The following is a 25,732-nucleotide window of genomic DNA, read 5'->3' on the forward strand; positions in this document are numbered from 1 at the left end:
TGCAACCCCTCCGCTCTGAGCAGGGGTGATCTAAGGAGACCCACAGGGAACAGTTCTCGGCCCATTTTCTGTCTTACGCTCCTCTCGCAGAACTCCGATATCTGATCAACACACTGTGTGTTTGACAGTTCTGTACTTTACAGAAACTTTACAAAAGTGGATTCATAGGCTGAAACAAGAATGTTAAAAAACAAGTTTACAAATTTTGACGAAAACTAACAAAGAAGATCTTCGGATCATTTATCTACATTGTTAAAGGTCACTAAAGTCATTGATGTTGGCTGAGCTTTTTCAGAAAGAAGGCGAAATATCAAATGATTCATGAACTTGCTGACAAAGGCCCTGACAGATTTTAGTGTCCCAACAGACACCCACATTTAGTCTGATTCATATACACATTTCAGTCCCCTGCTGTAGGTAAGATTTTTAGTGTCCCAACAGACACCCACATTTAGTCTGATTCATATACACATTTCAGTCCCCTGCTGTAGGTAAGAGATGGAGGTGATGGTCTTTGGCTCAGTGCACAGAATGATTTTCTGTGCCCAGACCACACATTAGTTCACCACGCTGAATTTGAAACAGGAGGAGGAAGAGTGAAACAAGAAGAAGATACCAACCTACTTTGACAAAAATCTACTAAATACACCAATTTTATGGAGTTTAAAGTCAATGTTTGGACCTGATTTTGTCAACCTAAGTAGTAAAGACACACACATACACACACACATACACCCTCTTTGCCACTGTTTGCACTATGCGTGTGAATAAAAGTTACGAATAGGAGCAGAAACACATTTTCCTTGAAGAAGACAGATCTTTTGAACATGTTGTGCTCATACACCAGTTCAAATGCCAGTGATTCACTGGCATGGCAGGCTGGTGAGAGAATATAAAGGAGGGGGTCTGGGGGGGATTTTGGCCTGTTTGGCCGATTGGACTCACACAGTGGGATCCAATCAAAATTAATTTGGAGACAAATGACAAGTAATTAGCATTTAATTCCAAATCAAAGCACAAAAGAGATAGAACGACGTTACATAAAGTCCCACTTGGAATATTCATGTGTGATTGCCGTCTTATGCCATCTTTCAAATGATAAACATGATGCGCATAAAGTGAGCGACAAAATGTAGCGGGAGTCAGTGCTAAATTCATCTGCATGGGTGAAATCCTGCATCAAGACGTGCACGTGTGGCCTTTCACTTGAGGGGACTCAGCTGGTAACCCTGCCCACCCATCAAAGGTGTCTCATCGAGCATGCTGCGCTGCATCTTCTGCTAATGTCACCTATATTTAGCTCAAAATCACACTGTTGTCCACACCAGAAACATGTAAATAGTTCCAGCTGGAGACATCATGAAAACCACAGTCATAATATTGCCTGCCTGTAACAGTGTGAAGCGCCAATTAAACACATAGGTGATGCTAGGATAGACCATAGCGACTTCATTCTTGGTTGAGCACATTGTTGGATCACACCTGTTGGATCACACCTTTCCTCTCCTCTCCTCTCCTCTCCTCTCTCTCCTCTCCTCTCCTCTCCTCCTCTCCTCTCCTCTCCTCTCCTCTCCTCTCCTCTCCTCTCCTCCTCTCCTCTCCCCAGCCCCCCATCAGCAGGAGGGTCCCCCTACATGAGCCTGGTCCTGCTCAAGGTTTTTTCCTGTTAAAGGGGAGTTTTTCCTTGCCACTGTTGCTTGTCTGGGGTCAGGCCCTGGGTTTCTGGAAAGCGCCTTGAAACAATTTTGATTGTAAAAGACGCTATATAAATAAAGATTGATTTGATTTGATGAAACATTCTCTGAAATCTGTCCACATTGGCCTACACCTCCTGACCAATATTCATTTGGTGCGTTCATTAGGGTTTCTCCCATTCTTTCCTCCTCCATCTCCCTTGTGTGTGGATTTTACAAACACGGTGACTGTTCACAGTCTGAACTTTGACCCGTAAATCAGCGTCAGCTTGTAATTTTACCAACCTACACTTTCTCGAAAAGAAAAGAAAAGGTTGGGGGTGGTAAGAGATGTCAGTCTAAATCTTTGAGGACGCTTGAATAACCAGCAGCCTGGTTTTCATATCTGTCTGCCCGGCCCGCCCCCGTTGCCCGTCCCTTTCATGGCGTTTCCTCCGGCGATCTTCACTCCTCCTCCCGGGTTGACGTCGGCCGTGTCTTCCCCTGCCCACGCGTGTGGGCGCCGCACCTGCCGCGGGTATAAACGGCTCTCAGGACTCCGGCTCGTCACTGCTCGTTGCCGCAGCCCTCGTCCACCTGAGCTGAAGCCCAGCAGAGATAGCAGCAAGCAGACCCCGGTTCGGCGCGCAGGCTAACTCGCTGCTTTGGTTCGGAGATGGAGACTCGCTGGTCCGGCGTGCGTAACTTCAAGAGTGAGTATTCAGCCGTGTCTTTGAAAGTGCCTTTTGCTGAGGTAACGTTGTGGGTTTTTCGCAATTTCGTTTAATGCTCTTTCAACTCTGAAAAACTACTTAAACTCTTGTTTAGAATGCATAATTGATCAGTCAGGCAGTGATTCAGTTGGCTGTTTTTTGGTGGATTTATTTTTCTATCCAAGTCTGTAAATGTGGAAAATACACGTAAAGACAAGATTACTGCAAATTTGGACTGTTGAATTTTCTGTCTCTCATTTTACGCATTGATTGATGGCGACGTTTTACGCACAGACGAGTGAAAACTTTTTATTCTTTGTTTGATTTTTAGGCGGTTTAAGCCTCTAAATGTGTTTCATCCGCTTCCAGAGCAGCTAATTGTCCAGCTTGTTAAAGGTCAAGAGGTGATCCGCTGGAAAATCCTGCGTAAAGCAGATGAATGGGAACTTCATTATTATTTTATGCTTGTACCTTTCCCGCGGCGGGCGCTTTTGTGCTCCGTTATCTGAGCCCTGCCAACAAGTTGTTGCAGTATTGATAGGAAACCGACACGGATCTGGGTCTGATTACCCGTTTTACGCGTGCCCTCTGAAAAAGAAACATCCTTCTTCATCTGGAATGTTTGCTAAAGGAAACCAGGTCAATTTAGAGGCACATATTTCTCATTTGCTGTCAGCTTGGGTTTTTTAAAATTATTATTTTATACCCATCTTTAAATCTGCAGTTACCTAATCTTGAAAAGAAAACGCAGCATGTTAGGTAAGGGGTAGGATGCATGAACGGTTTTTTTGTGATGTGATCGTGTGTAAGATGAACCCCAGTATTTGGGAGACACCAGCTAGTCACACTTCAGCGCTCAGTAATGCTCAAAGGATTCAATGGCAGCAGCTTTAGTTTTGACAGAGATAGGCATCTTCCACGTTGCAGCAGCAGTTTTTTCTCTAGAAACGTCTTCAATAGCTGCTTCTCCTCTGTGTGCAGGTGGACTGTGTCTATGGCTGATTCTGTGGCTGGTGGTGGTGAAGCCAGGTGGGGTGAGTGCGTGCCCCAGATTGTGTGTGTGTTACCCTACGCCCATGACGGTCAGCTGCCAGTCACAGAACCTCACCATAGTCCCAGCTGGTGTGCCCTACAACTCGCAGCGCGTTTTCCTGCAGAACAATCGCATCACAGAGCTTCGCACGGACTCCTTTGGCTTTGAGACACAGGTAAAATGACAAGTTTGTTCGTTTCAGCGCTCAGATTTTCTTCTTCTGCTTCTAACCTCCTCATTTTCTGCGTCGTCCGTGTAGGTGCTTTGGCTGTATGGCAACAACATCACATGGATCGAGGGTGGAGCCTTCAGTAATCTCAGGGTGCTGGAGGAGCTCGATCTGGGCGATAACCCGCTGCAGAGACTGGAAGGTGGGGCATTCAGGGGGTTGGAGAAGCTGCAGAGCTTGCACATGCATCGCTGCAAGCTGGCCGTTCTCCCCCACGACCTCTTCCACAAGCTGTACAGCCTGCAGTTCCTCTACCTGCAGGTAAATCCAGCATGCACCCCAAACCACAAAACAATCTAAATTCAGACAACAGAATGCAACTGAAATAACTTGTGCAAGAAAATGGCAGCACAGTCACTGAAGGAAGTGGTTGGTTTTAGACTTTACATACAAAATACTCAGCAAAAAGGCAGCAAAATGCAAACAGTAGAAACAACTTTAATTCTTAATTACACCAGGAACGGAAAGCATGAAACAAAACATGAATAATTGGTTGTATAAAATAATTGAAAGGCATTTTCAACAGTCTAATTTGTGTTTCCTTAATCAAATCAAGATTAAACAGAAGGGATCCAAATCCTGCTGGGTTTTATTGAGCATCTCACTGAGGAACACATGCTGCCCACACATTCGCCCGCAGCCATGGCTTTGTTCTCAACATCACTTAGTAAAAACGGAGTGTTGCTCATCTCTAGAAACTGACTGTACCAACGAATAAAGGAATGGAAAGTAAAGACACATTTTAGGAAGAAAAATACTGTATATCGTCAGCCTAATAGGTAATAACAGAAAGCTTGACAGAAGTTACATATAAGTAATATGTGGCACAAAATGTAACGTGTATAGGAATAACACCACCACAGATGAAAGAAATAGACCCCTCGGTCCACCTTGTTCGTCCACCATTTCCGTCATATTTCCAATACTGTTAGTCTTAAAGAATATCTTTCACAGCTATTCTAAATGTTTATTAGGTTTGACCATATACAGTTTTGCTTCAGTTTCTTTGGAGATGTATAAGTTAACTCATTTCCTCCTAGGAGATGTTACAACATTGATATTGGAGGACTGAACTGTGTTGTATTTTCTGCTCCAGGAGAATCAGCTCCACTTTCTGCAGGATGACCTGTTCTCAGATCTGGTCAACCTCACCCATCTGTTCTTGCACGGAAACCGCATCCGTGCCCTCTCTGAGAATGTGTTTCGAGGCCTGGTCAACTTGGACCGCCTCCTTATCCATGACAACCGTGTGCGGCAGGTCCATCGTAAAGCTTTTCGTGACCTCGGCCGCCTGACCATCCTATACCTGTTCAACAATTCCCTGTCTGAGCTGCCAGGTCAGGCGATGAAAGACACCCACGGCATCCAGTTCCTCCGCCTCAATGGCAACCCCTGGTCCTGTGGCTGTGAAGCGCGTGCCCTGTGGGAATGGTTCCGCGAAGCCCGCATCTCCTCCTCTGAGCTCATGTGCACCTCCCCATCCCAACGCCGTGGCCAGGACCTGAGGTTCCTCAGGGAGCTGGACTTTGCTTTCTGCCCACTCCCAGACCCCGGTTCCCTGGCTGGGAGCACCACGACCACCTTAAGCACAAAAACCCGCTGGTGGTTCTCCAAGAACAAGCCCGCATCATCTTCCAAGTCATCCTACCAGAAGAGTGCTGAGATGGGGAAGCCCTTCCCCTTCCCAGCTATTAAGCCTCAGTTCCTCCCCAAAATTCCATCTGAAACCTTCTCTAAATATGAACTTTCAGAGCATGAGGCTGCACTCCCCAAAGTGGATCAAGAGGAGTACTGGGCCAACTACGGCAATGAAGACTCCTCCATCCGCTGCATTGAGCTGGAGTGCCCTCTAGGCTATGACAATCCAGCTTTCTCCTCAATCTCCCCTTTACCCAGAATGCCATCTCTCCTCCACCTCCTCCTCCTTCTCTCCATATTGACTTTCTCCTTCCATTTCCTATTTGGCTGAGCTGCTCTCTCATCTGCAGTCGTCTCTCCTGTGATTTCTTTCCTTGCTTTTTTCCTCTTCCAACAAAAAGCTGGATTTCAATTCCTTTCAGTTACCCCCTTGACCTAAAGGGGGCGCTACAGTGACACGGAAGGTAGAAGAGGCAGAATGCCCTCCATTGGCGTAGTTGCTGCCGATAAGCATAAGCAATTATGATGGCAGAACAATAGAACAACATCACAAAAAGAATAGACACATTTCAGCCGGATGGTGGTAGCAGCACGGTTTTGTATCACAGCTGTAAACAGTGCAGGCATTGTGGTTTCTTGTTTCCACATCGATCACCAGCGTTAACTTCTCTGCAGTGGTTGGTGATGAGCAGCCCATGATTGCTCAGGAAGTTGAGTTAACGGCTGCCCGTGCGTTCACAGGCAGAGCTCTGCTGTCACACCTGTTGCTTTAATAATTTAACACAAGCGCACAAGTGACCTGTAGAAACGAATAAGAAATGTTGCAGCCGTCCGTCCGCAGCTATTTAATGAAAGGATGAGATTGAGCTGCTGCCAAGTGTGACTCTCCTGAATCCCACATTCTGATCGGGAGACGAGAGATGCTGGCAAACCACCACCCACACGTGTAGATATCATCACTGTAGATACACACATCACAAAACAGCTCTGTGTTTTAAACTAGCTGGATTTTTACTTTTCATTTTGGTGCAGTTTACTAAATGGAGGTATTTAGAGTGCAAGTGGAAGTGAAACTGCAGAAGCTCCTTTTTGACCCTTGTGTTTCCCATTGGAATAGGACCTTTATAAGAAAATTAAATGCACTAGATTAGTCCTGATTTTGTGTGATTTAGTTCTATGTTGGATTTACCAACCACCTACATTTTGGACTATTTCCATGAGGTCTCTTATTGAAACTGTGCCTGGGTCTCACTGTTTTTGAAAAAAATATGGCCCTTGTCTTGGTCTTTCTGTCTGACTGTTATTCCAGATACACTGCAAGACACCAACAGGACTCACACTGTTGTATGTTTATGCCTTGATGCACAATTAAATAACCAAAAGTGTGTTCTCCATCAATCAGCTGAGTCTGTGCATATTTGAGTTTGTTAACTTGCTGTGAACAAGCTCACCACGGATCCCTGTGATCTCCGACACCAACCCTGTACTTGATAAGCACATCATTGTGTGAACTCTGAAATCTGCTCCACACAATGCCACCATAACTGTGATCTGCATGAATCATGGAGGCCATATTGTCTTTGTCAAACCCAAATATGACTGAGTCCGCGCTGTACCGGCCAACGAAAACTGTGTGAACATACTTTCATGCATAGAACATGAGTAGATTCTGTGATGCTAGATAGTTATATTTTTCAATAATGAAAACCTGTTTTGTTTGATCAAAAATAAATACATAAATTCAAATGGTGCTTGACTGTTTCCCCCCCTCAATAGTGATACAAATGTAACGACACTTGAACAAACCTATTGTGTAATGGATCATCCTACATTGTAGGATGAAAATGAAAACATATAGCAATATCCAACTCAATCAAAAATGGATTAATAACACGGAATAATAGAATGTAATAATAACTCTTATCAATGATAACAAGTCAGGTTTATCAAATGAAAACAGTGAAGTGTGTGTGTGTGTGTGTGTGTGTGAGAGAGAGAGAGAGAGAGAGTTAGCTAAAGGTCAGCGTTGTCAGCGTCAGTGGTCTCTCTGTGCTGTGGCCTGTTTCTCTGTGTTCGGGTTCAGGGGGGTTGGATACACAGGATCATGTTGAGATGTGATTCAGAAAAAGGGGCCGAATGAGGAAAACACCGTGATGAAAGTGTGATGATGTATCCCAGGATCCACACTACCCCCTCAACAGATTGCTGTTGTGAATAAGATGATACAGGCTTTAACAAGGCCCAGAGCTCTGGCACGAGTAAATACTCTATCATTTCTCCCCAAATTTGAAGAGAAAAGTTATTAATTATCACAATTTGGCTTTTTCTTAATGTTATTTTTTGGCAGAAACCAGGTGAGACAACTAAACATAGAATGTTGATATGAATTTATCTACACTTAGTCAAGTCACACAAATCAAATTACAGGTTCCACAGGTTTGTTCACTTTGAGGGCGTGTGTTTTAAGGATGTCATAAAGGCAGTGTGTGTAATTATCTATTATTTTTATTTCTGTATCTTACTGGTACATTGGCCCCGTCTCCCTTGCAAAAGAGATCTCTGATCTCAAAGGGACTTCCTGGTTAACAACTAATGCTGGAGCCCTTCCCAGCTGCCTATGGATGAAGGTAGGTCCACTTCTGGATGCGCGCCAGCTCATCGCACGGTGGGCATTTAGGGGTTCGGAACCTTGCTCAAGGGTACCTCGGCAGTGCTCTGAAGGTGTCCTGGCACCTCCCCCTGCCACCAGAACACCTTCCATGTTTCGCTGCAGATATAATGCAGAAAAGATGTTTGTGTTTGCTGGGGAGCCTGTTGGCTTCTGTGATCTTTGACACCAAAAATTCCTTGTTTTAAAATATAAATGAGGATATTCAGACCATTTATGGAGACTTTAATGACGTCTAGCACGCTCTGCCCACTCTTGCTCCCGTCTCTGTTCTTCCTTCCTCTTGATTCTCCTCTTTTGTTTTCCTGCCTTTCGTAAATCGTCAATGAGTCTTTATGTGAACATCAGTCAGTGCAACACGTCTAAATTTGGCTGTCGCAACGTCACTGTCAGATGGTGTCGGTCTTCGCAGCCAAGCTCATGCATTTGCTTTTGTGATTTGATGGCTTTGGTGATGTGTACCCTTGCAAAGCGAATCCAGCACGCTGACGTCAGAAGGCATCTGGTGGAGAGAATCACGTGCATCTTCTAAATTTAATACGATTGTGCAGCAAATAGATTGGAACCACACTTGGAAACTATGGAAATATTTTAGTGGTTTCCTCCGCAAAGGTTATGTGGCAACATTTGTTTGTCTGTCTTACAGCAAAATAACTGTAAAAAGTTAAAAGTGGATTTAAATGAAATTTCTAGGAAATGTTCAGAATGGGCCAAAAAACAGATGATTAACTTTTGGTGATGTTCTGGATTCTAGAGCGACTTTGTCCTTTGATTTTCCAAAGCCAAGGAGCTTTTGATCATAAGACAACCATGTTATATAACCTTTTATTACTACTGCACATATGGTATATGCTCTACTACTGGTACTGGTTAACTTGCACAGAGTTGAACAACCTCCATTAACAGAAGACAACTCAGATCAACTCAGTGCCTTTATTCTTTAATTGAAACCATTGTCCATAATCTGTCACCTCAATCAGGAATCCTTCCCAGAGGCTAACTCTCCAATACAAGAACAAAAATAAACAGGCAGAAAAACTCACTGAAGGTATTTCATTGATGTATCAGTAGTATTAGTAGTATTATATTAGTATTAGTTTTAGTTGTAACTGACAGTATGTGGGGAAATAAGATGCTTGGCAGAGGTCTGAGCTCTCCAGGTGTTTTTTTTTAAATCTAGTTGTGTTGACTTGATCAAAATAAATAATAAAATAAAATAAATAACAACTGAACAAGTCTAACCTCATGAAAGCCAAAGTGCAGAATACAGAATCTAACATATCATGTTGTTTTGTTATTAAATCCTCCTGCAGGCATCAGGGTGTTCATCAGCTCTAGATGGCAGGACTGCATGTGAAGTGTGGGGGAGTTGTGTTTCCATTCGCGTGTCAGATCTGGACCATCGGTGCAGGGTGATGACTGACATGTGTCCAATGGCCCTTCTGTTCCTCTGGTTTACGCACAAAGATAAAAATATGCTGCCGCACACCAGAGAGACACACAAGAAAACTGAATCATGTAAAAGGAAACAAAACTAATGGTGTGTTGCCTGTAATGATGTCTGTATTTCCTTTGTTCTCTAGGAAAAAAAGAATGTTTAGAGGAGCTTGTGTGAGTCAGCCACACCGCCTCGCTCTGGGAGAATGTATATCGGCTGTTTGTTGGCACAGATGCAGCTTGTGACGTCTTTCGAATGTCCAAATCTGTGTTTGTCATATTTCCCGGGAGAGACACATACATTTGGTATGTCTATTTTTGGAACACCATATTTTCTTTGACTTGACAGTGTTCCATTTCATCCATCTGTTGCTCTGCAGGGTTGGTTTTTTCTCTGATTTGTCTAATTTGTCTTGGGTGCTGCTTGTATATTACAGAATTATGCCAATAACAATAAAGAGGACAAGACATCAGAAATCAAGCAGGTTTAATGTCAGGATAATCTGTTTGTTCTCCTGGATTACAGGAACACTTGGGCCCAGGGACCATCTTATCGCAGTCCACAATAATTTTGCTTTTCAAATAATTGCACTAAAATTCTCAATTTACTTCTGCCACTTGGAATCATTTCAAAATAAATAAATGAGAAGAACTAAACCTGCTCCAGAACTTTGCCCAGCCAAATAAGCAGTGATAAGGAAGAATGTTTAAGCTGAGTTACTTTGGAGAAAAAGCTCAAAAGGAGCAAACATCCCGAGAATGGGACTGAGACTGAAGCTCAAGTCAGATGGGAAAATAACTGCAAAAGATAGATTTGTTCTTCAGATATTTCTTACTGCTATGCACAAGAAGTAAAACTGCAATGCAACAAATATTGAAAGGATATCAAGAATTACGTGATGATGATAATATGTATGGTCACATCACCTAAGACAGGAAGGATTAAACTCTGAATTCTATAATTTAACAAAGCAGAAGATAAGAATAGTTTTTTTCCTGCGGATGTGAGAGGACTAATGAAAGATAGACTGTTGTTCCTACCTCTGCCAGCTGGGGGCGCTAATAGACTCTTAGATTGTTTGTCGCCTGCTTAAAAATACAAGAAAAAGAACAAGTACCGATCTACTGATCGCCTAAAACTTCAAGGAATGGCGTCAAAAACAGGTTAATGTTTGAATTACAGCGACATTATGGAAACGCGCTTGTTATCTGCCTGTAGATTGAAGGGAAGAATGTATTGAACAGTAAAGCGCCGGTAATTCACTCGTGTGTTTGTGCCTCTACAATGTGTGAGAAAAGCAACGCACGTTCGGAAATGTGCTACTAATTAAAGTGACGGTTTCCATGACAGATGGAGACATTTTCCCCCATTTACATGTGTTTGAAAACAATGAATTTGAGCACTCTGTTTTGATGACACCGCGTGTATTGATGACAGGTCGTCGAGGAACTAAGCGCAAAGCGGAGGAAGATGAGAAACCTAAGGAGGAGAAAAAGGAGAAACAAAGGGAGGACGACCAGGGGGGTCCAAGGGTGGCCATTGAACACTGGTGAGCTTTACTGCCAGTAGTCACGCTCAGCCGCGATTCCTTGGCCATTAGCAACATTTTCTGTTCAGAGGACCAAGAGCATAATGGGCCCCATTGCGGTATCACTTCCGTTAATGAAGTGCCCTGGCTTCATCAAACTTCTTCTAGAGCAACAAACTTGTCTGCATTTTTTAAACCATGAATGCACATGTTTGAATTTTAGAACTATGTTTGCACCAAGTAATTCATCCCTGCAGTAACAGTGTCTGGTTGAATCTCTCACAGAAATAATCCTGCAGAAATCCTCGAGTTTGCAAATGGGACTGTAATTTTTTTCAGATGTTTTACTTTGATTTGTTCAGTTCAAATGTGATTTAACATTCAGTTGTTGAACTAATATGAATATTGCCATTTTGCCATATTTGTGTAAATATAACTTCAGCAGGCTGCAAATTTTGTACATAATGTGAAACTGTGGTTTCTTTGTTGTTTGTGGCAGTAAGAGCTGACGAGTGTATGGGCGCAATGCTGAGGCAGTGAAATCTGCCCTCCTTGCTGCCCACCCAGGGCTGACTGTAGTCCTAAACCCTGAAAAACCTCGCAGGAACAGCTTTGAGATAACTCTGCTAGATGAAGGCAAAGGTGAGCAGGTTGCTACATGATTGCAGATATGCAATATTCCATTAGGTTTCTGCAACTTGACGTTTTAATCTGTATATTTTAATGCAGATTGTGTTTCATGAGTAGCACACAGCTTTTATATTTTTGCAAATAACTTTCCTGTGCTGCCCTCATAAGAAACCTCCCTGTGGACTGGAATCAAAAAGGGTCCGCCTCGTAAAATGAAGTTTCCCCAGCCTGATGTTGTAGTTACTGCTCTGCAGGAAGCTCTCAAGACTGAATAGAAGCCCTTTTAAGGTTTGTTTCCTGGATCTAAAGTGCAGTTGTAACAGAAAATATTTGACAACTGTGCTGTCATGATTGTTGAGACATTTATTTTGTGTCTTTTATTTTCATGTCACGTGTCTTGAGTTTGAAATAAAATCTGTCTATAGGTTAGAAATTAAGAGATTTTTTTTAATACCAGTTGTTTAGGAGATGTGTCTCATGAAAGCAGAATGATGAGGAGAGACCAGCGGGAAATTCTCAGTCTCTTTTTTGATGATCGAAAGCTTTCTCAGCTCACCTCTTTAACGTCTTTTCATTTTAAACATCATGTCATATTGTGGCGTATTTCCAAATAAAACTACGTATTGTAGTTCTGTTTTAACACTTTGTAGGTCTTTTTGTATCTGTTTTTGCCAATAAACATTCCTGAACAAGTCTTTTATATATATATATATGGTCTGTTGAAATATTGTGTATACATATTTTATATTTTTGTATAGTATATAACACTACAGCATAGTATAATTATGGTGACATAAATGTAGTACGTAGATATTAGAGATTGTATGTCAATGTTATTACAAACGATAAATTATGAAACAATAAAAAGGGGTAGGAGTTACAAAATTCTTAATATTTTTTCCAGACATGGGTTATTTACTTGTTATTCATATTGTTTTTATACATGATCAAAGTAAATTCAATTCAGAAATACTTCGTCTCCAGTTCGGTCACTGCTTGTTGCCTCAAAGTTTCTAACTGCATCGTCACTTCCGTAGAGCAACCACAATGCGTGACGTCACGTGCAACGGTTACAGCCAATGATGGCGTGTGACGTCATCTGGAAGCGCCGCAAGCTCAGGCGATCTGTAGTCGAGTCCGACATTCGTTTTTTGGTAAATTTGTCGTAAGTACCTCGTTTTCTTTTTTAAAAAATGATCTGTTACTTGTTATGGAGTAAAACGTAAACTTCCTCTTACATGCCGAGGTAATTACAGCTGCTCGATGCTGTCGACATTATTTCACTGTGCAAAATAAAATGTTACCCGTTCTTAGCAGTTAGTTCCAATGCGGCATAAATCTAATACACATGCTACAAATAGATCGTCAAGCTTTATCAAAACTAGACTTTAAACTCAATTATAAAATCTAGCAGTATTCAACGCGTGGACTGTGTGTGTATCCCCATTTTGCAGTTCTTGCCAATTTGTAAGAGTGTCTTTTACAAGTAATGGCAACTGAGGGCGAAGTGAACACGAGCGAAGATGCTCCAGCACCAGGAAAAGTTAGCACCAGGTATGACTTGGAGAAGGAGACTGAACTTCGGTTTGAGGTGGAATCTGGAGCGTCAGCAGAACAGGTGCAGCTGGAGGTCCTGACAGGAATGGCTGAGATCTTTGGATCAGAGCTGAATCGCAACAAGAAGTATACATTTGGACCAGGATCCAAGATCGCTGTCTTCACCTGGCAAGGCTGCAGTGTGAATCTTTATGGGAAGCCAGAGGTGAGTAGTTTGTTAGGATTTTGCATGTCCTGATTAATGTATTGTCAAATCATTTGCATGAGATGTTGGACCTCTTTGTCCATCACCACAGGTTGCATATGTGTCCAAGGACACTCCCATGCTGCTCTACCTGAACACACACTGTGCCCTGGAGCAGATGAGAAGACAAGCAGAGGACGACAATGAAAGAGGTCCAAGGGTATGCTTAACAACAGAAGAAACATTAGAAAGCTTCAGGTAAATGAATGTGGATATTTTACGTTCTGTTCTTGATAATCAGGTGATGGTGGTGGGGCCTACTGATGTGGGGAAGTCAACGGTGTGTCGGCTGCTATTGAGCTATGCCGTGAGGGTGGGTCGAAGGCCCACGCTGGTAGAACTAGATGTTGGACAGAGTGGGGTAAGATGAATTGACCGTAAACATCATCAAAGAGAATTACTCAGAATGTGTGTTAAGTATGTTCTCCTTCTCAGGTTTCTGTGCCAGGAACGGTCTCGGCACTCTGCATTGAGCGCCCCGCTGATGTTGAAGAAGGTTTCTCAGTCCAAGCACCGTTGGTTTACCATTTTGGCTCAACTTCTCCAGGGACCAACATTAAACTTTACAATAAGGTAAAGACAATTAAATAACTATGTATGGTTAAGCACTGCCTACATTAATAATTGATTTTCCTTTCTCTTCCAAACTTCCAAACAAAGTTGACATCATGTCTGGCCGAGGTGTTTTCACAACGCTGTGAGGTGAACAGGAAGGCCAGTGTTGGAGGCTGTATCATCAACACCTGTGGTTGGGTGAAAGGTTCCGGGTACCAGGCTCTGGTCCACTGTGCATCAGCCTTTGAGGTTGATGTTGTACTTGTGCTTGACCATGAGAGGCTCTATAATGAGCTCAAGCGAGACCTCCCTCACTTTGTAAAGGTTGTGCTCCTTCCCAAGTCAGGTGGGGTGGTGGAACGTTCCAAAGAGTGCCGACGGGAAGCTCGAGACGATAAGATCAGGGAATATTTCTATGGCTTCCGTGGAGTGTCCTTCTACCCTTTCTCGTTTGAAGTGCGTTTCTCAGATGTTCGAATCTACAAGATCGGCGCACCGTCCATCCCTGACTCCTGTTTGCCGCTGGGAATGTCCCAAGATGACACTCAGCTAAAGCTGGTTCCTGTGACTCCAGGCAGAGACCTTACGTATCATGTTCTGAGTGTGAGCAATGCAGATGAAGGAGACAATATTGTAGAGAGTCCTGTGTGTGGGTTTATTGTGGTGACTAATGTGGACACACAAACACAGGTGTTGAAAGTGTTATCCCCTGCACCGAGACCACTGCCCAAACACACTTTGCTTATCATGGACATCCGCTTCATGGACATGAAATGAAGAAACACTTTCATAAAATGAATTGAGTTATGATAGGGTTTGAAGAAAGTTGTGCCTGAGGAGAAGAACCTGGCTTCCTTTTTTATTTTGTATAATTGAAGGGGAAATTGAAAATATGGATTTTTCTACTGTTTTTGATGTACGCTTCACTGATGTAAATTATCTCTTATAATGAAAAACGCAACACGCCGATGTGCGTGTGATGTTTTATTAACATTTATGTCTTGGGTAATAAACTTTTTCAATGTAAAATTTGTGTCAGTGACCACAGTTTGAATATGGCCGAGCTTCACAGATTACGTACGCTTGTAAAAAAAAAAAAAAATTATAGGAGTTTAGAATTTTAGTAACTCCTCCTTTGGTGTCACTAAAGGATACTGTTTTGTCACAAAAATAGCGATGTAATTTGTTCAATATCGCTTTAACTTGACGAGGACAAGAGCAAAATTAAAGTGTAGTGGGCGTTTCCTCTCCTATCAGGGCAACGCCCCCTCTGGCCTCTGATTGGTTGTTCCTCCCACCTGACGGTTTAGTTCCGGGATTCCGATATCGGCCTAGCAAGGGAGCTAACTGGGTTGTTAGCGGCTAGCTGAAGGAGGAACGCAACGACCGACACCCTACCGATAAGTCTACTTGTGTATTTAACAATTGGTATGTTTTTGTGTTAAGTTATTCAATGGCTTTGTTAAACAGTCCTTTAACGACCAACTTATAAGACTGAATTAAATTCTTGGCGAGAGAAGAGCTTACAGCATAACCAGGTAACATTAGCTAAGTCTACAATTGAGCAGTGTCGCAAATACAAAAAAAAAAAAAAACTTTCGAGGTTAGGCTTAACTTGTATATGAATAGGAGTCGTCCCAGAGCTCATCGTAGCAATTAACTCATTTCACGATGTATTTCATTGCTTGAATTACCACAAGACACACTTTATATTTTTAATTGTTGTGAACAGGTTGTGGCATTAAGTTGAATCCTGGCCTGTTAAACGCTTGATCGGATGCAGCGGATGGTTCGAAGATGAGCCGATTGTCATTTGACTGGCAGTGATAGAAACGAGTCATGGCTGAACAGACGCCACTGCCCCGCCATTGCTTGAGGAAATGCATTAAATTATTGGTCTGTCAGCCATGTAGTTGGATCGCGGATTGTTGCGAGGACAGGACGGGCAAAGCTCACGACACGGAGATTTTGGGATTAACATCCACTATTGAAGGGGGGTGGTTGTTGGGCAGATGAGATGATTAACCCTCATAGACTGTATTTACTGTCTTGACCTCAGCTCTATATATTTTTTTTAGCTTTGGTGATTGTTGAGAAGAGGGGTGTGTCTGAAACGATCAGGTTACGGTTCCCCTGGATCCTTTTCCAGTGTGTTCACACCATGGACTTGTTTCTCATCTGGAGATTAAATGTGCACACCCCGTTTTATACAGATGTCTCACTGGTGTGTTTAATTTCCAGTTGTAGGAGGTGTTGAGCCGCCTCAGGGCAGTGATGTGACAGCTGCCTGTTTTACAAAAGCACACTGTTAGTACAACTCTGCCAGGAATGGAGAGAAAGTATTTCAGACTGCATAACCCAGGTTATTCAATGATACCGCTTCACTAGAAACTGGTGTTATGAAAACCCCTTCTCGCGTTCGTAAGGGTTGATGTATTGTTTCAGTACAATCCAGGCTGCGGCAAGTCTTGAATTTGAGGAAACGGATGTCAGACAAATTAAAATGATGTGAGGAGGACCATGAAATGGCACAAATGATCACGCACCAAATGGGTCTGATGTAAAGGCACAAAGGAGATGCATCCCGAAGATGCAAAGACTAGTGATGTCATTCTTGGACTGAATAAGATGGTGCTGATTCATTTTATTGAATTAATTAGTAGTTTATCGTTGGACCAAATGATTTTATTTTGGTCTTGATATAAACCTCAGTAGTGTACTCACTCCCCCATGTATGTGTTATAACATAAAATTGCAATATTTTTTTCTTAGTTACATTTCCTCAGTCCCAAGTAAAAATGGCTAATTTAATAGTCTAGAGAAGATGGATTTAGGAAACTGCTTTCTTAGTGATGACAATATCCTAGTGCTTAACTTTTTCCACTCTGTGACTTCTTGTTCCAGGTGCAATCACCATTTCACCCATTATACCAGTGAGTAAAGGAAGAACCAGCACAAAGAGGGATAAAATGCACCAGACTGTTTAAAACTACAGCAGCACATGGCTTCACTTAAGAGACAAAGAACAGGAATGGAGGTCTGTTTGGAGAGAATTTGGAGGTGGGAGAGGCCTGTATGCCAAGACCTGGCCAAGTGCAGTGATGTATCGGTGGCATACACAAGGCCGCTTTTGGAATGAGTTGATTTTGTCCCCAGGCCTGAGGACAGAGGTCTTAGAAGAACAGGGGACACTGCTGGACTGTTGAATGCAAGGTTTTACATTATTTTAATTATTTTTTTCTTCCACTTTATTTTTTAACTTCATCTGGACTTTTACTTTCTGTCAAGGGGCATCAATGTAAAGAGGATTTAGAAAACAGATTCCCCCCCCCCAACGGACTTTGTTTGAGGAGCCGATGCTGACTTGCTGTTGCCAGCCCAAGTTTTTTTTTCCCACACCCAGTGCCTAAATAAGCCATCTTGGGACAATCACAGAAGTCATCAGCAGCTGCTGCACTCAATCCTCTGCCTATTCTATATGTGCTTCTGATCGCAACCCACTGTCCACCCACTACCTCTATCATTTGAGTCTTTTTCCTTTATTTTTTATACAAAGTTTTATCTGAGGGATAAAATTGCAACTCACGCTTAGCATTGATCAGTCATGTAAACACTTAATATAGTAGTGAGGGTGAAAAATAGCTTCAGTTTGGGTTGTGTGAGTGTGGTGTATTTTCGCTGTATTGTGTGTGTGTGTACAGTGGTGGTATGTAGGGCTGGAGTCGGGGCAGATTGAAATTCAATTTATTTATATTCTTGCACCAAATAAACTTACTTTATAAGCCATACAAAAATATTTCTAAACTACATATTTTTGTATCATATTCTTGTTGAGCAATTTTAGTTTTATAAGCCTCTATTAAGATTATGCACAGAAATATTCCCAATAACATGTTGACATGCTGTCCAAGTTGTATATTGCAAAAGATGTTAGCGCTGTGAGAGTCTGGATGCAGTGAATTTATCATGTTATCTTTCATTTGCTGCTTTGAAGAGTTGATTTTTCTTTTCCAGTCTCAAGTCATGCCCTTATCTTAAGCAAATGTCATATATTCATTTTTGGCAGAAAATAACCCTTTACAGTCTGTAGGCTTCTACCTCCTCTCTCTTCCTTCCCCGTTTCTCTGTTTATCCCTGATGCCGGGATTCAGTAGTGCCGTGGTTGGGGGAGGTGTAGGTGGCACGGTTTCTGCCCCTCCCCGTCCATTTCGACCCAGCCGATATGTTCCGGTGTCAGCAGCCACCACCTTCCTGGTTGGGTCTACCACCCTTTTCTTCTGCTTTACGTAAGTATTTTTGTTTCCACGATTTTTATGTGTCAACACTGTCACATTGTGCAAACTTGACAAGAGCTACACCCACAGCTATTTGTATATTGTGTGCTAGTAAATATTGCTTTGTGTAGCTGTTCTGTTAATGTTTTTGAAACCGACTGAGCCTCCTTACCCTCCTTTGACTCTTTTTTGAGTTCACGTTGGTCCTTAAAGTCCTCAGTTTAGTAAAAGCTCTGTCTTCTTATTGCTGTTTAAAGAGAGGCAATTAAATCATATTTTGAAAATATAAGGTCAATATAATGTGCCTATTGTTTCTGTGTAGGTGCCCGTGGTTGGCAGAGTATTTTTCATCTCTCATTCCCATCTACATCACTGTGATCTTCCTTTTCACACTTGCCAACTTCTGTATGGCTACATTCATGGACCCTGGAGTCTTCCCCAGAGGTAGAAACACACGAAAGGTGGAATATTATCAGTGTCAACAATGTAAAACAAAAAACAAGATGTTATCAAAGTGCAGATTTGCAGCTTTAAAAAGATCCCACATTTAGCTTTAATGAATTACTGAGTCTCTCTGACACTGGTTTTACAGAGTCTCGGTTCATTTGGTGATAAATGCGGGCAAGATGTCATTTTCTAAAATAGTTATGTGACTGTCTGGTTTTAGCTGAGGAAGATGAGGATAAGGAGGACGATTTCCGTGCTCCCCTCTATAAAACAGTGGACATCAAAGGTATCCAAGTGCGTATGAAATGGTGCTCAACCTGCCGCTTCTATCGCCCTCCACGGTGCTCTCACTGCTCAGTGTGCGACAACTGTGTCGAGGTACACACATACACACACAACACAGCTTCACATACTTGCTGTAAATATATTGTTGTTATAATAGTACATGTGGAATTTGTCTCATTGTTATCAACTTCCTTTGGATGTTTTTGCTCATTTGTTTTCTCTGAATGCTTTGCAGTTATTATTAAGTGTATATTCAAAAATGTATTTAACCTAGTAGTGAAGAGTCAGCTATTGATTGCGCAATGATGGTGAGATTGCCTAATAACGCTCAGTTCCGTCACAGGATTTTGACCATCATTGTCCTTGGGTGAACAACTGCATTGGACGGAGGAATTACCGCTATTTCTTCCTCTTCCTGCTATCACTTACTACTCACATCATCAATGTATTTGGTTTCGGCCTGGTCTATGTCCTGCACCACAAGCAGCAGCTGGACACACCACATTCTGCTGTTACGTATCCTTTTCGTAGCTCACCGCAGTTGTAAAGATCCCTCAACTGTGTTGTTGTTTTGACTTTGCCGGCTTCTTCCATCACATTTGTTGAATTTGTTATAGACTTCTTGACCCTGTCCTCCTAGTATGGCTGTAATGTGCGTGGCAGGTCTGTTCTTTGTCCCAGTCGCTGGCCTGACTGGGTTCCACATTGTGTTAGTCGCCCGCGGCAGGACCACAAATGAACAGGTACTAAAAGGATCTGGCAGTTGTGTTTTCACCAGATATATCCATCCGGCTATTTTCCTCTGACATTAATGTTAACCTTAATTGTAGGTGACAGGCAAGTTTCGGGGAGGTGTCAACCCTTTTACCAATGGCTGCTTGAGGAATATTTCTCATGTCCTCTGCAGATCCCAGGCTCCCAGGTCAGCTTTCCTCTCTTCTGCACTCTACGCAATTACTCTTTTTCCATCATCTTTTTTTAAAATCTTCCTATTAATGGAATAAAATATCCTCAGTGTGGCTTGTCCCACTTATATCTGTGCATCCATCTCACAGATATCTTGGCCGTTTCCGGAGCCATCAGACGATGGAAGTACAGCCACCATTTCTGAGACCACATCTCACTGAGGCCCAGCTAGAGGCTAAGGTCTTGGACAATGGTATCCAGAATGACCAACACAGCACCAGGGTGAGTGTTTGCTCATTTCAGTAGTCCAATTACTTAAGAAGCTGGAGGAGATATGCATGGACTTACTGTAAATCCTTGGTGGTAGTGCAGTATTTTGGTTAATCCCTTTGAATTAAAGCTGAAAACAACAGTACTTCAGTTTCTTGTAGTCGTGGTCTAAATATGGACACAACTTTATTTGAAATGACAACCATTACATCTTCCATGGCAACAGCTGTTCGAATTAGTCCATGAAGGTCGGTCTGCTTTGTCAGATCATGTTGCATTTTGTGCATCAAACATAATTAAACTGCAAATATGTTTTTTTGTATTTGTATTCTGTATTTTCTCATGACATATTTGGAATGACTGCTGTATATCTACAAAAACTCTCCAAATACTGCATTTTATGTCATTTTTGTGTCTCTTTTCAAGTCAAAGAGCAGTCTAGATCAGATGGAGAGCCAGTCAGCTGATGCAGAGCCTCCGCCTCCTCCAAAGCCTGAGCTTCGTTATCCTGGCTTCTCTCGTACTGACACAGAAGGTTTGTTTTACCTTCTTGACACAGTAAATTAAATATAAAAATCAAATATTTAAGTTTTTGTCAAAGCAATTCTTCCCTTTCTGGCTCCTACTAAGTATATGGCACATTAAAATGTAAAAGAAATCCACCAGGTGATGAAAATCATAAATATTCAATATTACTGATAAAAATCTGACCATATACAGTGGGACCTCTACTGTAATAAAGTTCATTTTGTTCCTGGAGAAGCCTTGCACTGAATTCCTACATTTAGTGTACGGTAATCTAATTGTAACATGTATTTGTTACATGTTTTGATGCATTTTTATGATTTATAAACTTTGTAACTTTGGAGGGAGGCAGAGTTGTTCAAATTTTTTGTCAGTGCATTGCAACATGTCAGGAAGGCACGAATTGCTTTAATAATTGACTGTATTCCATTGCTGGAAATGCATGAATGACTTTCTTCGTCCTCAGAGAGCAGCCTTTTGACTGAAGCTCCACCCACACCATCAATGTATCAGTACAGACCAGGCTACAGCAGCCCAGGAAGAAACCACACGGCCCTTCCACACCCTAATAAGGTATATGTGAGTTTGTATTCAGAGACCTCAAATTGCTGAGCGTACATGGGTTGATATTGCATGCAAACATCATGTGGATTCTGTAGGTATTGTCAAAGCAATCAATATGAACTTAGACATTAAGCTTTATTCTTTTAAACCACATCATTTCTACTCTTTCTGTATCTTTGATAATGTCATTTCAAGCTATTCAAGCACTGATGATATACAAAACCTTTTTGAGCAGCAATATGTAAAGATTAGTGCTACAGATTTGCTGGTGGTTGATATTCCACAACTTTTCTATCTTCCTTTACCGTTAATGCCATACCCCTCTTTTTTTTTACTTTTAATTGATCATCAGTGACCATCGGTTAATAAGTAAGTTTCAGCCAGTCCTGTTTGTGTGTGTTCAGACCGTTGACCCCTTTTACAGTCTGTGTTTAAGCAAATCTATCCTTTCCCCTGAGAACACCATTAAGTGGAATGCTTAGTTTATGGGACCATTATTGTAGCACAACGATTTGTAAATGTTTCACATAATCTCCAAATAGAAAGTGACATTTGTATAAATACTTGTGTACATTTACAAATGTCATTGTGCATTTTCAAAAAGTATCCTTACAGATAGTTTTACATATTTACAATGCTTTTGCAAAGTTGTGCACATATTTACAGATAGTTCTGCTACAATTCTGGCCCAAATACTTCATTTACTGTTTGTATTTGTTATATGTACACGCCCTCCTTGACATGCGATTTCAATGTTTGTTGAAACCAGCCAGTGTTTCCCAATTCAGTAGTGTGATGATGCAGCTAGAGCACCGACCAAACATGAAAGGTCTCCTCACCACTCTGTCTTTTGTTTAAGGTCTGAGTTGTTTTTGTTACGTATTAAACAACATTGTGATTTTTCATATTTCACCTCTGCCCTCACACCTACCTCCGTCTTCATCGCATTATTCTTCAGCATCTTCGCCTCCTTACTTTTTGTTTGTTTGTTTTCTTCTGTCCTTAGATGATCCGTGGGGAGAGTCTCGATTCTCCGTCTCCCTCCATCCTCCAGTCCAGTCACAAACCCAGTTACCGCTCAGAGCCCAGCAGCCTGGATGGGGCCACAGTGGTCGGGGGAGGTGTGGGGCTGCGCAGACTTGGAGGAGAAAGGCGGCAGGGCCCCGGAGGCCCTGGTGGGACTGTTGCAAGCATGTCTGTGGGCATGTCGGGCTACTCGCTGTCTGGACGTTCCTACACCTCTTACCCATCCTCTCTGGTTCTGTCCACTGGGGGCTCCCGCTCCTCCAGTCTACTACATACAGCACACAACCCCCTCACCACGCTCCAATCAGAAGGCACCACAGACACGAGCTACAAAAGCCTGGCAAATCAGACCCCTCGGAATGGCAGCCTGTCTTACGATAGCCTGTTGACACCATCTGAAAGCCCAGAGTTTGAGTCAGCTGCTCACGAACTATCTCCACAGAAGCATTACGCTGTGTTTCAGCCTGAGGTGGTGTCCCCGAGCACTCGGTTGCAGGGCTACACATCGCCCTTCCTCTCAGCTCAGCTTGCCCAGCAGAGGGAGGGGCAGCTGCTCCAGGGCTCTGCCACTTTCTCCTCCCCCCACAGGGCTTATCTGCGTGCCATCAGCCCTACCCCTCCCTCTTCTGGACCTCCTGAGAAGCAACATCTTCTCCACCTTAACCAGGACTATCCTTCCCGAGCCTCGCGGAGCCATTCAGCTTCATCTTATTCCCCTGGGGTTCGCTCCTTGGAGCCCCCTATCTCCCCACCGCCACGCAGCCTCTCCCTCAACAAATCCCAGTCTTGCACTGGCGAGGCAGGGCATCCGCACAAACCTCGGCCGGGAGCGGGCGGAAGCGCTGTGCTGGGAGTAGGAGCTGGAGGAGGGCAGCAGACTCCACAGTGAGTAACGATGCCTCGCCAGATCTGTCAGCCTGAAACTCACCCCCCTCTCCTCTTCCTCCTAACCCTTGTCTTGTTTTCTAATGTCAGCTGTCCTCTTCCTCCCTGATCTGTGTGAGTTCTTCCTTTCCTCCTTTACAGTTGACAGCAACCTTTTGCATGTTTACGATATCATAATAATTAAAGGTTTGTAGGGCTTGGCTTGCTTTTAGGAATGCATTGATACTAATGTTAATATTGGAGGACATTGCTTCATTGTTTAACATTAAAACAAGGATGAGGGCATCAGGGTCAACTCATGGATCAATTTTCAGTTGTATCTAAATGCTAATGAGATTCAATTTACATTTATTGATGCAAATGTTTTGTTGAAACAATCATTGAAAATCCTGATCAGTGAAGAAACTGAATGCTCCCCTCCTTATCACAATCTGGAATCCACATCAGTACTCTCTCTGGAATTTTCATCCTGCATAAAATTGGATTGATGCAGCTCAAATGAAGCAGTTTGTGGAATCTACCTTACGTCCTGGCATTAAAACCACGCTTCATCTCTGCATGCCTAATCTCCCTGCATTTCCTCGACCCTCTTCTCTGTCGTCTTCTTACCACATGAAGTTTTTTAAATGTCTTACAGGAACAGTGTTTGTAAAATGTTTTACAGAGTATTTTTGTCATCACTTTTTAATGTTGGTCCACTTACCTCCACTTTCATTGTCCTCTCTCCTCACCCTTAACACCCCCACCACCGCTGTTCAATCAGTTCAATCTCTCGCCCAGCCTTGACCAATCACAGCGCCTCAAAACCAGGGGGCGGAGTAAAGAAGGTGACTGGCGTCGGAGGCACCACTTATGAGATATCGGTCTGAGCAGCAGACCTCCTTCACGGTGTATCACGAGGAGGTTCTGGGACACTACGGTTGCTGATACTAGTACTACTTAACGGAGCTGGTTAACATGAACAATCACAGGCCTCTGAAACAAAGTGGCTCCTCTGCTGCAACATACTGAACATACAAGGCCTGTGTGGTACAGTCTCCTCAGCTGGCCCTCAGATTTGAGTCAAAGGGGACATTGGTTTATTTTCTGAACTTCGTCATGGCTGGATACAGGTATGTTTATTAAATCTGATTCACTGTTTTACTTTGGGTACCTTAGCACAGAGTATTGACCACTGTTTAATACCTAAAAAAGATGGCCTTCATCCATTGGATGTAGAATCACATGGGGGATGGAGGACTGTTAAAAATGAATGAATGGACCACCTGTGTGTTGAGATCAGAGTGTCTATACAGTATCAGTTTAGTTTTGCAAACCCTTTTTTAAACCTATTGTTTTATATAAATGTATAAAATATATTGCTGAGTGATTTGGGGGAAAATTGTCAGGTATCAAAGAGAATTATTGATGAGGGTGGCAGGTTTATTGTGTTTTATTGTTCATAACAGTCATTTGAGATGTTGCCTGTTCATATTTAATGGCTGCATCAGCCAATGGCCAGCTCTTGGAAATGGAAATGACATCGTCCAAAGAGAATGCTGATCCCTTCCTGGGCAGATGAGGTGGCAAATGATTGAGCTTATTCTTTTGAAAGCCACAAAGACTTTCGGATTCACGGTTGCAGCACAAGCCTCTTTGTGGAATGTATGCTTGTAATGATTCTGCTAGAGCCATTATGCAAATGTTTGTAGCTTTAAATTCATTCTGTCTCTCTTGTTGGTTTTTCTCCCCTGTGAGATTTTGTCTGTCTATTTTTAGCAGATGACCAGCCAAACTGGGACAGTTAAGAAAGGGCTTATTTATTTGACTCTACAACCTTTTAATTTTGGTCACAATTTCAAACCAGTGTCTTTAGTTAGTTCTCTTCAAGAGACAATGTGGGAAAAAAATAATTTAAAAAAGAGGCTTGCTAAACCCAGTTTAGCTCTAAGAAGGGACTGGTCTGTAGTGATATTTATGCCTTGAAAAACATTGATTTTGTAATTTTATTAACTTACCAGAAGTAAATTTTGCAGCATATTCGATTTTTCTTCAGTTCTTTTAATTGACAAGTTAAGAACACACATTTGAAGATTTTTCAGGATTGGGCATTACATTAATTTATTTGCTTTAAAAAGCGACCCAAAGTTCTGTTTGTAGTAATGTCTGCATTGGCTGGATGTAGCACGTTGTTGGGGTACAACACCGAGAGACGTTGAACCCGAACGACTGAACAAATTCTTGATCTGTCCCAGGCCGTCTGTAGTGTGCATGTGACTTTCATTTGTCGTGCTGGATGCTTCACCGGTGTGCATACTTGTGAGAATACTGTCAAATGACCACCTGCTTCAAATGTGGGGGAAAAATAATGAGGCAGCATTAATGGAACAAGACACCATTGTGTGGGAATCAGGACAACCTGTGTTATTTTCCTGCTCCGGCCACCAGTAGAGGCCAGTGAACAATGTTAAAACTGTGGGTAAAGTAAATATACTGTATTAGATGATATCACCATCATGGGCTGTGATGAATGGACTAAGCTCCAAATTTCTGTAATGACTACATAAAGACATTTCCAAAATGGCCTTATAAAGACTTTATAAAGATGTCTTCTCGGAATAAAAAAAAAAAAGGTCAAACTGACAAAAAGGAAAGTGTTCAGAAT

At 42.4% G+C, this 25,732-nt stretch overlaps 4 protein-coding genes across 6 annotated transcripts; all 4 read left to right on the top strand.

Annotated features, from left to right (window-relative positions):
* Nucleotides 1-2,229: 2,229 nt before the first annotated feature.
* On the top strand, nt 2,230-7,032 carry rtn4rl2b (reticulon 4 receptor-like 2b). The gene is made up of 4 exons (XM_057043230.1): nt 2,230-2,386; nt 3,368-3,594; nt 3,679-3,909; nt 4,745-7,032. Exons 1-4 carry the CDS (start codon nt 2,350-2,352, stop codon nt 5,615-5,617), a joined length of 1,368 nt encoding a protein of 455 aa, XP_056899210.1. The 5' UTR covers nt 2,230-2,349; the 3' UTR covers nt 5,618-7,032.
* Nucleotides 7,033-10,418: 3,386 nt separating this feature from the next.
* selenoh (selenoprotein H) lies at nt 10,419-12,245 on the top strand. Its single transcript, XM_057043571.1, has 5 exons — nt 10,419-10,555; nt 10,830-10,941; nt 11,420-11,562; nt 11,719-11,838; nt 12,008-12,245. The coding sequence occupies exons 1-4, from the start codon at nt 10,540-10,542 to the stop codon at nt 11,823-11,825; spliced, it is 378 nt and encodes a 125-aa protein (XP_056899551.1). The 5' UTR covers nt 10,419-10,539; the 3' UTR covers nt 11,826-11,838; nt 12,008-12,245.
* Nucleotides 12,246-12,597: 352 nt separating this feature from the next.
* On the top strand, nt 12,598-14,935 carry clp1 (cleavage factor polyribonucleotide kinase subunit 1). The gene is made up of 6 exons (XM_057043570.1): nt 12,598-12,715; nt 13,005-13,312; nt 13,404-13,511; nt 13,593-13,712; nt 13,787-13,924; nt 14,012-14,935. Exons 2-6 carry the CDS (start codon nt 13,040-13,042, stop codon nt 14,681-14,683), a joined length of 1,311 nt encoding a protein of 436 aa, XP_056899550.1. The 5' UTR covers nt 12,598-12,715; nt 13,005-13,039; the 3' UTR covers nt 14,684-14,935.
* A 258-nt stretch (nt 14,936-15,193) lies between these two features.
* zdhhc5b (zinc finger DHHC-type palmitoyltransferase 5b) lies at nt 15,194-25,721 on the top strand. Of its 3 annotated transcripts, XM_057042501.1 has the most exons (13): nt 15,230-15,444; nt 16,811-18,192; nt 18,503-18,624; nt 18,848-19,005; nt 19,256-19,428; nt 19,553-19,655; nt 19,743-19,834; nt 19,968-20,100; nt 20,515-20,623; nt 21,080-21,186; nt 22,184-23,088; nt 23,179-23,202; nt 23,852-25,721. In XM_057042501.1, the coding sequence occupies exons 2-12, from the start codon at nt 18,044-18,046 to the stop codon at nt 23,195-23,197; spliced, it is 2,070 nt and encodes a 689-aa protein (XP_056898481.1). In that variant the 5' UTR covers nt 15,230-15,444; nt 16,811-18,043; the 3' UTR covers nt 23,198-23,202; nt 23,852-25,721. The 3 variants fall into 3 exon arrangements, with proteins under 3 accessions (XP_056898480.1, XP_056898481.1, XP_056898479.1); XM_057042500.1 differs by lacking the exon at nt 23,179-23,202 and having other exon boundaries at nt 15,194-15,334; XM_057042499.1 differs by lacking the exon at nt 23,179-23,202.
* The last annotated feature ends 11 nt before the right edge of the window (nt 25,722-25,732 follow it).

The sequence above is a fragment of the Takifugu flavidus genome, chromosome 9 (genome assembly GCF_003711565.1).
Source record: "Takifugu flavidus isolate HTHZ2018 chromosome 9, ASM371156v2, whole genome shotgun sequence".
NCBI lineage: Eukaryota > Metazoa > Chordata > Actinopteri > Tetraodontiformes > Tetraodontidae > Takifugu > Takifugu flavidus.